Raw genomic sequence first — 12822 nt, forward strand, 5'->3', positions numbered from 1 at the left:
ATTATTTTATTCCACCATCCACCTGCTAAATCCGCCCGATTACACCGAAAAGAAGGAAAGAGGAAAAAAACCTTCGCGCAGTTCATTTATGATTGCGTGGCGTGAAGGTGCGGCAAGAAGGGGCACTGGCACCAGCCCAGAGATGAAGGTTTGCACAGAGTTGCAATTTAAGTAGCAGTGGTATAAAACAAAATAAAATCCGGCTACACCAAAACAACAACCAGCCGACTTCCAGCCGACTTCATCAATATCAACCTTGTAGAGCTTTTTTTTACATTCGGCACGAAACACACATAAATAGGCCAAAGGCAGGTTTGATATGCGCTTTCCAAAGCATAATTGAGAAAAATACAACACACGCAACAACAAAATTAAAAAAAAACTCCACCGCGAGGGGCCAAATTTGCAACCAAAAAAAGTTTGGGTTTGGCGCAACTTTTGGGAGCGCAAGCGGTGCCACTTCCTGCGCGAGTGCCCGAAAATCCGTTGAACCATCAATAAATGGTGGAGATTTTTGATCGGAGTTCACTGAACGCTACCGCTCAGTTCCGATGGCGGAACACCCGGTGGAGGGTCCACAAAAACAAAAACGCCTGCGTAAAGCAGGAAGCAGTGAACTATAACCTTTCCCGAGACATCGGTGCGCGCCATAAAGCTCGGCTCATTAGCGCATGGTATGCAGGCGTGTGTTTCCGGTCGAACGGCTGTGCATGTGGTCGTGATCGAGCGCGGCGCGGGAACATAGGAAACATTGTCCTGGGTGGCCACCGTGTGTTAATTTCCAGAACGAAATGATAATGCCAAAGGCTCTCGCTAGTCCGCGCTTGCGAAATGAGATCCCTCTATGACGTCTTACCCAAATGGAAGCATCAAGCGCCTCTCCAGCGGATTCGAACCATCTACCCAATGCTCAGGAAAGGGACGAAGGATTCTTCGGCTTTTCGGCTATTTTGGGACGTTTCTTTTACCGGCATCCAAACCGGCCTAATTATAGAGACGTAAGGGTGCCCGTTGTCGTTCCGCAACGAGCTGCTTATTATCCATTCGAGTCCTGGGCACTTCCTTACCTTCCTAACATCGAGCCCCAGCATGGTTTTTCTTTTCTTAACATTCACTTTCGGTGCCGCACCACCAACAGAGACATTCGTTTCGTCGGAGGCGCCTCCCATACGTTTCCAGAGCGGTTCCACAAACACTGCTGCTGCTGCTAATGCCGCCGCCTTCGTTTGCGGGTTTTCAGCTTTCTGACCAACCCGGGCCCGGGAATCGATCTAATTACCGGGTTGTGCGCGTCGTCGCAGCACCAAACAAAACCCGGCGGCATTTTTTATTATTTATTTCGGCCGCTCACCCGTGCAGCGCAGGAGAGAAGCATTCCGGTTCGGCTGTGTTGGTCATTTTATGATTGTTCTTGGTTGTACTTTTCTTTCTCTCTCTCTCTCTCTGCCTTTGGAGGGAGTGTTGAGCGCCGCTGCCGGGGGTTTTACTTCCCTTCCGGAGGTCCATGACGATTCCTCGCACGTTAATTGCGATCGTTTCGTTTTTGTTTTTTTAGTTAGGCTCGGTGGAATGCGGTACGGTGTTTGTGATGGCAGGTACAATGCGAGTTAAACCCCTGTGCATGGTCAAGAAGGGGATTGTAGGGTCTAAAATTGAGATATTATTCTAGCATTTAAGAACCATTACGCCGAACGGCCGCCTTTACGGATCATCTAAGTGGGCTCTGGGGACGGAGTCGTCGGGCAACTTCCGGGCATGCTATCAAATGATATTATTATACGGTGTTTGAAACACACGCAGGGCAAACGACTTCCATCTCTATTTCGGAGAAGCAAAGTCCTCCAAAATGCATCTCCCAAAAAACCGGAAGGTCGGCCACGTTAATGTGTGGTGAAAGCAGGCCCTTTTGCATTACCTGCTGAATGTCTCGGGATGACTTGCGGATGTAAGATCCATACCGATCCATCCAACAGTCCGATCGCCGGTAGAAAAGCATCACTGCTGCAGGCTGATCAATGAAGAAATAAAGCTAGAAAAACAGCAAAGAGCTCGAAAGCAAATGGGCTTTGATATGCATTTCCTTCCCTCTGTTCCCGCTGGGGTCAAATCACCTTGCCCACGAGGGTGCTCTTTTGCCATCGACCTTTTTTTCTTCTGTTCTCCCTTTCCTCGATCGTCGGGTCGATTTAGTTTCCGCTCGTTTTTAACACGGCCAAGGCGGAGAGGGTTTTGATTTCAAGGTTTTTGTCCTATGCCTTGTGAATGGAGAGCATTTTCTCCGCCGCCGCTCGAGGAGGATTGGAATTTGATTGAGTAGTAGCAGCAGCAGCATCAACAGCAGCAACACACAATAAGCAACGAAAGTAATGCAAAGGGAGAAAAACAATCCACACACACTTTACGAATACAAAATATTGAATGGCAACGAACACACGGGGCAGTGAGTAAGAGTAATGCACCACCATCTCTGCCACTGCTGGGATGGTTGCAACCGCAGCACCAGCAAACAAAACATTGCCAGCCAGCCATCGGGCGTATCGTAAGAAAAGAGGAAACAACAAAACCATGCACAAAGCAAAGCCCACGGGAGGAGAGTGTTTGAGGATGAGTTTCCTATTTTCTATCCGATTGTGATCGGTTCGTCAGCGATGAAGATGTTTGCAAGGAGGAAGATGTTGGCAGGCGATCGCCGCTCGATAGTCCGCTGTCTGTAGCGAATATCGCTACTAGCGTGAGCCCCAGGTAGCAACCAGAGCAGAACCGCTACCGTACACACCATCATTTCGATCCGATTGAACGGGTCCCGGGGAGGAAACAAACAGTCTGACATGGTTTTAGCTGCTGCTGCTTCCATATCGCGCCTTTTGTAGACTAAACGGAACTCTCGTTTGATCACTCTCACGACATGCACGCGTGCGATTGAGATGCATAATTTTATAGGCAACATGGCCGTTTTGGGTTTTACGATCTGTTTGGTAATTCAACGCCAGGGTCTCAGGCTATTTATGTAAGCAATCTTTAAAAACAGATTGCACCAGTGCCACAATCATGGCCAAATGTACCTTCAGTGGCTGCTTTTTTTGTTGTTGGTTAGTCATTTGCGGCAACTTTATGGTTTATTGTCAACCAGCGCCGAGCTTCTGCGTGTCCAAAACGTCTATTCCCATGGGAAATGAAAAAAAACTGGAGGGAGCTGGCCAGTTCCTATTTCCATCCGCGCGATACATTTAAAGTGCAGCATTATTTGTACATCTCTTTGCGCCAGGTGGTGCGCGGTTGCGGTGCGAACATTATCCGCAAAGAGCTTACCATTTAAGCTGGGGGGCCTTCACGCTCCATTCTCCATTCGCACGACCCCCACCCGACCCAATGCACTTGATGGATGCGAATTCAGCGTTGCAAACGCGCGGCATAATCATCTTCCGGGGGTCCAGAAGGTGGCTGGTAGTGCCCGAGCATGCCGTGGGGTAGCTCATCAAGGGTTGCAGAAGTCGGCCACTCCGGTGGAACGCAAACTGAAAGCAACTCTTTCTTCAGCGAGAAGTTGGAGAGAGAAGAAAAAAGCGCCGTGTTGATGATGTTCTGCCGACGGTGGCAGCGGTGGTGGTGATGTATTTATTTGCTACTTTGTCCCGATGAGAGGATAGTGCCTCTGCACTTGTTTTTTTTTGTCCTGCTTTATGGTTCGTTGTTTGCTGTCCCCTGTGCAGTGCAGTCGCTACACATTCCATTCATTTGCTGCGAACTTCAGCCGTTTGGGAAACACCATTCGCATTTTACAACAATTTCCCGAGCTTTTCACAAACTGTGTGTCCCCTCTTCTTGTGGGCTCCGGTTCTCGCAGCATAAATCCGCACTAAAAGTCACTTGGCGGAAGCCGGCAGTAGGGAAAAAACAGGGGAGAGATTGGAAACCTCTTCCAAGGTGTTTGTGTTCGTACCCGTCTGCCACCGAATAAAACCGACACAAATCGTACGGTGTCTAGGGCCCCGGAGAAATAATCATAAAAAACAACCCCCTTCGCTTTAGCTCAAGGGGACTAGGGGGAAGGGTGTGCCACACTATAACGAAAGATATTAACGAGAAAACAAAGCAAAGCCCCGACTGCATTTAGCACCCGGGCGATCCACTTTTCATCGGTGCCAGCCCTTTTGCACCAGCGCCAGATTTGGATGTGAAGAAAGCCCTTCCCAGGAGGGGTGCAAACAGAGGGAAATGGCTGCAAACATGGAATGGAATCCGAAAAGAGGTCAGTTCGGGAAAATCCCATACCCTAACCGTCCCATCCAGCTAGCTTTCCCTGGTTCTTCGTGTGAGCTAACAGCAACCAAAAACGAACAAACACACTGAAAACGAACCTAATAATAAACAACATCTGAATGATTGGTTAATTTTCTCATTTGTCTTCCTGGTTTTTGCCTTTTTTGTGTTTGCTCCAAGCCCGCCGGCGTTTCCGCGTGCGACAGTTTGGAAGTAGCGAGGCGCTCGAGTAAGAATCGTGAGCTAAAATCCCGTCGACGGTCTCCTTAAGCAGCAACCGAAAAACCCGGCCAATCGTTGATCGTTTTCCACTTGATCGACGATCCATCCCGCGTTTGCGTTGGACGCGATGATGCCGCGCGTTCGGTAGACCACCAACCAAGTGAAACAATTTGTAAGCCAACTGCACCGGACGTTACCAACCGCGGAGCACACAGTTAGAGACGGGCGCGCGTCCGTGGCGTTTGCCTCTTCCCGGTGATCCATCGGACCGATTCGGTCGGTTCGTTGTGGTTTTTAAATATTCATTGTTTCTACTTCCTACGGCGATCGTAGTCAGTCGAGCGACTCAAATTATGTTTGCTATTGATTGATTTTGGTGTGCCTCACCGCAGGTGGGAAATTACAACTTGTGGCTTGGACGCTTACACAACAGCGGCAGCAAGTGTTCTTAGATGTGTTCTGCCAGACGAAAATGGCGAAAAACTACATCCCCTCAACAGCGCCAAGTATATTTGCAAATAAATTAACAACGGACACCAAACAGAGCAAATGTCAAGCGTACTTTAGTTGTAGCCGCGAATTTGCCGCAATGTGTAGCATCCGCACCAAAAAGGAAAGTTAATTAGACGAATTAAACGTGCCGAGAGAGGAAGCGGCGATCGTGTTGTTCGCTTTGTCCGTATCACACGCCATGCTCCTAATCGCCACGTTCGGAATTCAATGTGCCAATTATTCGGGGCCACGATCCAGCCGGATGGTTTCGGGAACGCTCGCGGGCACCATTAGGTGATGTTCCATCCGTCTGCTCACCGTTATACCGATTTCCTCCGATCAGCCGGCCAACAGTAGGGAAGATAAGAAGGAAGCGGAGAACCATCGGACAAGAAAAGAAAGGCCCTGCAGCATGGACGAAATCTTTCATCCATATATTTTGGTCAATCAACCTGCCGTGGACTTCCCGTTTTTCTTAGCACCCAGCTTCGGTGTCGAAACGAACGGCTCGAATTCAATCTCTGTTTTCGCCTCCTTTCGCCCATTTCTCACAGCCGCGCGCTGAGGATCGTCCGGATATTGCCGGAAATTAATTCAGTTCTCAGCCGGCTAATGATGGGAAGCCGCGGGACAATCCGCGAATTCTGCACCCATAAAATATGTCAATGAGTAACGGGCATCCGTGTGCCCGTGTGAAAGGCCCACCATTTTGGAGAGTGGGTTGGTCTCGAGACCCACCCAACCCAGAGGTCAGCATCAGAACGACGACGTTACCTTAACCGCGGTAATGTTGAAGTTGTCTGGAGCAAACGCTACGATCTTGACTACTTGCTCTCGGACTTTCGGCGAAGTGATCCCGGAGTTGGAAAGTTTAAGAATTCCAGCACGTGTGGACATTGTGAGAACGCGAAGGTGCGCCACGCGACGGGAAACAACGCTCAAACCCATTCGTGTGACAGTTCGGGGCAATGCCTTGGTACGGGTGCAATCGACAACCACTAATTTATCGTCCCGATCGGCTCTTTTACGCAGACCACCAGCCGCGTGTCTTTATTCCCGTTGCTCTATGAGCCGGGACACATCATCCCGAGGTGCTTAGAGGGGTGTGCTTTTATCGCCGCCACTCGATCGATCGCCACATTGCGATGGGCATGTACCGGGCATGTCTCTTCTAACTTTCCATGCTTGTGCCATGTTTTCTGGAGTACGTGCGCGCGCCCCTGCGTCGCTTTTGGCGGCTTATCGCGCGACACCGATCGTATGCAGAGTACGGTCGCTTTCCAAGCGCACCAAACAGGAAACCTGGGAATGCAGCACACAGCGTTCCCGGGGCCCGAACGTCTCTCTTCCGCTCCGCCCGAGCAGCACATTTCTTGGAAGACAAACAAGGTCTCGCCTCATTCATATCCCTTCACGACAGCGCGCATAATCTTTTCGGTACCTTCGAGCGGGGCGATGGCGATTGCTGCGGTGCCAGCAAGGCTCGACGAGCGCCTACGCAAGAAATTCCACCACACGGACGGGTCCCGAACCCACTGCCAGCGTTCCGGAAAGGAAGGGCGCACAAAACAGAAAGCAAGCCGGGCAGGAAAAATGTCTTTCCATATCAGCTATTCGGGAAAGCAAACCGAGAGCAAAAGCAATCGTAGCAATAAGAGGTTGCGCGGTGCCGCTCGGTTGGTGAATGCAGTCCGCGCCGGGAATGGGCTTGTTTATTAAAACGTCGTTACACCGCCCCCTGTGGCCTCACCGAGCCGCGCTTCTTCGCCCGTGGTGATCATGTCGCTGGGCCACGGGCAAAGAGTGAACTGATCGCGCGCCTACGCAAAACCCATCACCACACACACACGCGTGACAAGCCGAAGAAGGTGTGTACATCACCCCAAACAAACGCGGAGGCCCACGCCGATGCGCCAAGGCCCACTGCGATCTGGCATCTGTGGCCCGCGTGTCCCGGTGAGAGTACGTGGTGGTGAATTATTGTTTCGCCATATTCAGAGCCCTGAACTCAAGAACCAATAATTGGCGAGGCGAAAGCATTACTCATCACGATCGCATTACAAGCAACCAAGCGCGGAGACGTCGTCTGTACCGCAGTGCCAGATGAGCTCAACTCTTCCTGGTTGCGGCTGGCAGAGCTCTAGTTTGGCGTAGGAGAACTATTGAATTGATTTAAACTAAATCCACTGTAACCGGTGCGAACCGAGCGGGCCTAGACCATCATCCAGCTGCAGCAGCATTCCTTCACACAACGCGTTGGGAGGAAAAACCAATCAATAATCCACCGAACCGAAAGCTCATTGTGCGGGAATCGGGTCCGCCACTACTGTGACGAATCCATAATAACTAAACCCGTGGCCGCGCCAGGGGACAAGCGCTTTTATTTGATCACAAAACCAATTCTCACGCTCGCGCCGCTCCGATGTGTTTGTGAGCTTATGTAAAAGGGGAGGAAAAATTAAGTAGTTCATCTTGAACCGTTCATCTTTGCTGCCCGCCTGCTAATGACAGCATTTAGAGGCCAGCAAATGGGGAAGAAAAACACAGTAATAACTGTTCAGGTTGGTGCATCTCCTCTCCCTCCTCCGCTGGAGTTCGTTGGCGGGTCGGAATCTAATTAATCGGAAGAGCGGTGCAAAAAAATGGAACGTCCACCTCCGAGCGCCAAACTCAATTTCGATCCAGACCCGTTCGCGATCGTCGTTCGCGTTTTTGTGTTGGGCAACTTCATTTTCGTCTTCGTCCCTGCACATACCGACTTCTTGTCAACAGAAAGGACTGCTCGCGCGCGCACACGATGCAGTCCCGTAAAGTTGATTTAATTAAGCCGATTGCCACCTCCTACTGCTACGCGGACGGTTGGGAAGTGCAGGGAACAGCGCGCGATCGCTCCAATGCACTCCCTCTCTGACTTTCGCGGCCTCCGTTAGAGAGCTGTACTGCGATCGAGAGAACGCATCGCCGGGTGGGATGCAATTTACCTACCCAACCCTCCGCCTTTTTTTTTTTTTGTTGCTGGCTTAGCCGATCTCATTCCGAGCGCATCGGTACCGTTAGCAATTGCTATTCGCAATGGAAAACAGGGGACGAGTTAGGAGTTTAGCGCACCGTTAGTAGCCGATGGCCGCCACCGCCGCCGCTGCTGCTGCCACGGTCGCTGCCAGGTGTATTGGGCCATCAACAGCCGCACTCGATCGAACGATCGCGCAGCCATTCACCCGGGGGCTTAGAGTTGGCCGGCGAGCGTGGCGCTCGCTGGGAAAGTAACGAGCCGCGTTCGAAGCTTAGCTCGGCATCGGCCCGTACGGATGATGATGGTGATTAAGCGGTGCAGCCTAAAAGGCACGGCTTCGCTCGTTTGCATCAGCCGAACGGTGCAAGTGCAACCGGCCGATGCTTTCCATTTCGTTGCACCCAGCACCATCTCCGGAACCCCCTTTGGGTGGTGTGCTCCGGTTAGAAAGAGGATCCGTACCACAAACACTCACTGGACCGTGGGGATGGTAGGGGGTAAGTGGGGGGAAAGGGTTAGTGCAGAGTTGACGCGCATCTCTCTGCAGTCTCTAATTGCCATTGTAGCAGCAACAACCATTGGCTGCCCTGAAACCCTACGCCGTCCGATCGTTCACCCGTGTACCGTCAGCGCCACTCGCAGACGACGAACCCCTCAGACCATGAAATTGGCAGCCGAAAAGGACAGCCGATGGCGCTTTTCCCACCATTCTCGTTACGTTTCGCTTGCCAGCTTCCGGTAAGCCACCGACTCAACGACAACCTCCGGCTGCCAGTTAACGTCTACGATCAGCACCTGCCTGCGAGCAGGGAAGACGCTACAGTTTCAACGCGGATGCATTTCGTTCCGTTCCGCCAAGTGGACACGTCAGCGTGCTTCACGGAAAGCTTCCAAACCACCGCCGTGCCGACACTAATTGCGCTTCTTCGTCGCTTTCTTCTTGACTTTGCAGGTGACGCTTCCTGCTACTTCCCGTTCGAGTTCCAGGGCGGCTACATCACGCAGAATACGGTCACGCCGGAGGGGGCGGTGCGGTACAGCCGCGTCAACATCACCGAGAACGCGATCCCACTGTGGGGCATGTGTCACAAACGGCGCGACAACAACGTTATCCTGATGACCGGCTCGGAGGAGGCGAGCTGCTATCGCTGCTTTCACCTGAAGCTCGTGTCGAAAAACGTGCTGCGGGTGCTGGCCGCCGACAAGGACTACCTCTCCAAGTGTCACACCAACGAGGAGAAAGCGCTCGCCTCCTGTCTGTCCGATGACGATCTGCTGAACGAGGCGAAAAACACCGAAATCATCCTTTACAGTAAGTCTACCACTGCCAGACTTCAGCTTAGTCTCCTCAGATCATTGGATCATCAATCATCAATCCCTTTCCCTCTTTCTCTCGCTGCTCCCGTTACAGAATTCCACGAGTGGGACGGTGCAGAGGTACGACAGGAATACTGCCCCATCCACGGCCGGTATCGCATGACGTACAGCGTCGATAGCAGCGACACAGCGGACGCCATCGAGTGTGATTCGGTCGAATCGGAGGTAGACAACTGTCCGTCCGGATCGGCGTTAAACTTGCGCTTCCGCAACTGCGCCTTCCCGGACCGGGAGGTAACGTTCGAATGTCTCGGGCACTGGCGCGGCTTCGGCAATCGCAACTATCTCGCACTGCTCAGCACGGGCAATGAGTCGCACCTGGGGCCCAAGTATCGGTGCGCCACCTACACCGAGAACCCGAAGACGGGCGAAATCGAGATCTCGTTCAGTCGCGACTCGACCTGCCGCGCCATCGAGCGTCAGTACGTGCGCCATCCAAACTCCCGGTACACGAACGGCAACGGCATCGGAAGCGAGTACCATCACGAAGTCCTAACACTTCGTCCAATCCCGCTCGAGTTCGGTCCAGTCATACAGTACTGCAGGTAGGTCGTCTAGTGCAATCACTCATCCGTCAGCTAATAGGTAGAGCTCAACGAATCAACTAATGTGAATTTTGTTGTGCAATTTATTCTGCAGCTTTCCCAGCTGGCTAATCGGGCGCTGGGAGCACGTGGTCGTCAATCAGAACCAGCTCATCTACAAAGACCACAACACCTTCAAGACCTACACGATGAAATGCGTCAAGAACTACACCAACCACGACTCGAACAAGTACATCGTCTACAGCCAAACGCAATGGTAATTATTTCCACCGTTCACTCGCTCACTCTCCCCAAAGAGGGGGGAGTTAATTGCAATCTTCTCTGGAAGAGATGGGGAAAATCAGTCATCGAGGTTTGCGAAACTAAATTAATTATCAAAATAGATGCTTCATTATTTCACGCCGAAAAGCTGCTTTTTCTTTTCCCGGACCTTTCCCTAGTTCCTCCCTTTCCATCGTCAGCCTTCATTACACTTGCCGCAGTGATCGGCAAACGCTCGATCGCTTACGTTCCCCTTGGGGCCAAACTCCATTAGCAACATCCCGCCTCAGGTGCGGTGGTGTGGCCTAGTAGTACACAAAAAAGTAGCATCAAATTACCACCTCCGTTCATTACACGCACCTCATTTCCTTTCATTCGAAACCACCCCACGAAAAACCAGTGAAAGTACACGATCGTTTCGCAAGCCCCTTCGCCCTCGCTGCTTTTGTTGTTTGCTTGCCTTTGTAAAGCGAACGGCATTGTGCATCGAACCAGCTGACGCAGCCGGCCCACGTTACTAATTCTCGCCCGTTACGAATCATTTTGCCTTCCTGCTCTCTCTCTCTCTTCCACAGTGGCGAGGAGATGTACCAGTGTTTGAAAATCGAACGGCGCGATACGAATGTGTTCGAGTTCCAGATAAGCAGCCGCCAGTCGGCCAACTACACTGCCACGATCTGTAACGATTTCTACTTCAACGACGACCGGTGGTTGACACAGGGTCGGCTAGACAGCAACGACATTGTCTCGCCCTGCCCCATCATTGGCGAGTTCTCCGGCATCATCCCGGACGATGAGGGTCTGTGCGCGAAGCTGTCGTCCGAGTGCGAGTCCCAGGACATCATGTACTACCAGATCTCGGCTTGCGATTACGCAAACGAAGTGTATGAAGGTAAGTGGAATTTTCGGAAGATCTGGAATTGATGGAACACAACGATACTAACAGCGACTCCCCTATTTCTCAACAGAACGCGAATACCGGTGTCTTGGCCAGTGGACACATCGAAACATCGTGTACACGTACACCCAACGACGGGACGTCGGCACGTACGAGTGCTTCGTCGGCACGATGCTGTCCGATCGGCAGATCTTCATCAAGGAGGCGGGCGAACACTGCCAGCGTGACGTCAATCCGCACCGGTTCGGCATGGAGCTGAACAAGGTCGCGCACTGTACGCCACCGCAGGTGTTCAAGTCGCCCGGCCGGGCCACGCACAAGTACTCCGAGGTGCCGCAGCCGACCCAGCGACCAGGGCTGCCGGTGAATGGCGGTGGTGCCGGCGGGCACTCGGGCGTACTCGCTGGCACCAGCGGCAATCACTTCCACCAAAGTTCCTCGCCGTCCGCGGTGCCCAACTCGACACCTGCTCCAGCGTCGAGCGTCCCTACCGGATACGCCGATGGTGGCCAGCGCGGCGGAAGCAGCAGCAGTGACGATGGCAGCAGCAGTAGCAGCGGCAACAGCAACGGCGGTAGCAGCGGTGGAGGAGCTGCCGGCGGAAACAACTATCCTCCGTATAAGACTAATTCCAAACACGAACCGGCCTCGGTAAAACCGGGCACCGTCGGCTCCACGGCCGCGCATGTACAGTCGCACTATACCTATTTATTGTTAGCAACGTTTATCTGTGTTATCCTAGGTTGTAAGAATATTAGCTGTTAAAACCAATTACCAATTGTACACAAAAGACAAAAATTAAAAAATGAACATCGTCCTATCAAAAATCAAACAAGGTCTTAAGACTCTCCTCGGTGATCGATCCTCATCCGAAAGGCTATTCCGCAACAGCATATGCAGTAGCTGGAGGTGTGAGACCCGACTCGAAGTAAGCCCGGTACTGCTGCATACCAATCTCGTTAATCTCCTGAAAGTCCGCCATGGTTGCCTTGCAGCCCTCGTACCACGCCGAAATTGCTGGATACTTGCTCAGGTCGTGCTGGACCACCTCGAGGGACGTCACCGTCGACACCAGACTGTAATCCGCCAGCGTAATGTTCGGTCCGGCGGCATACGGATTATTGATAAGATATCCATTCAGCACTGCCAGTGCTTCTTCCAGCTTTTCCAGCTTCTCACCGCCGGGCGTGGCACCTTCAAAGTACAACGGATAGTAGTAATCCTCCAACCGAGTACCAAGCGTGCCATGATCGAAGAACAATCGTTGATTAATGATAGCCCGTGTCTTGGCATCCTTCGGATACAGACGACTGTTGGTGCGTCCGTACTTGTCGACCAGGTACACCAATATGGCACGTGACTCCCACATCGTCAAATCGTTGTCCACAAGCGTCGGTACGCAATGGAATGGATTAAGCTGAAAAAATGATGAAATGGTTCATTGTGTGCACTCACTCACGGTTTACACAGCTCGCAGTTTGCTCCACTTACCACAGTAAACGTGGGTCGCAGCTGTTCATCCTTCATTAGATCAACGAATTGCATGTTCAGGTTCAGCTTCAGAGCCTTTGCTACCAGCATCACCGAACGGCAGTAGGGCGAGGCGGGATGATAGTAAAAATCCATCTCAACAAATCACAAGTTACACTACACGTCCAGCAAAGATTCCAACACGACTGCGTGCAAGGGCGACTGCCCTACCGGCCAGTGTACGGTAGTGGATCGCCAGAATCTTATCGCACAGGATTTATAAA

At 52.0% G+C, this 12822-nt stretch overlaps 1 protein-coding gene and 1 pseudogene across 1 annotated transcript in view; one reads left to right on the forward strand and one right to left on the reverse strand.

The window, feature by feature from the left end:
• The window catches only part of LOC121603690, a 35398-nt gene extending 23565 nt beyond the window's left edge, over positions 1-11833 (forward strand). Inside the window, exons 2-6 of the mRNA XM_041932790.1 lie at positions 8940-9299; positions 9399-9909; positions 10004-10165; positions 10746-11062; positions 11139-11833. Coding sequence (XP_041788724.1) covers positions 8940-9299; positions 9399-9909; positions 10004-10165; positions 10746-11062; positions 11139-11833 — 2045 coding nt within the window. The remainder of the gene's footprint in view (positions 1-8939; positions 9300-9398; positions 9910-10003; positions 10166-10745; positions 11063-11138) is intronic.
• LOC121603691 lies at positions 11757-12791 on the reverse strand (annotated as a pseudogene).
• Positions 12792-12822: the final 31 nt, after the last annotated feature.

The sequence above is a fragment of the Anopheles merus genome, chromosome 2R (genome assembly GCF_017562075.2).
Source record: "Anopheles merus strain MAF chromosome 2R, AmerM5.1, whole genome shotgun sequence".
Taxonomy (NCBI): domain Eukaryota; kingdom Metazoa; phylum Arthropoda; class Insecta; order Diptera; family Culicidae; genus Anopheles; species Anopheles merus.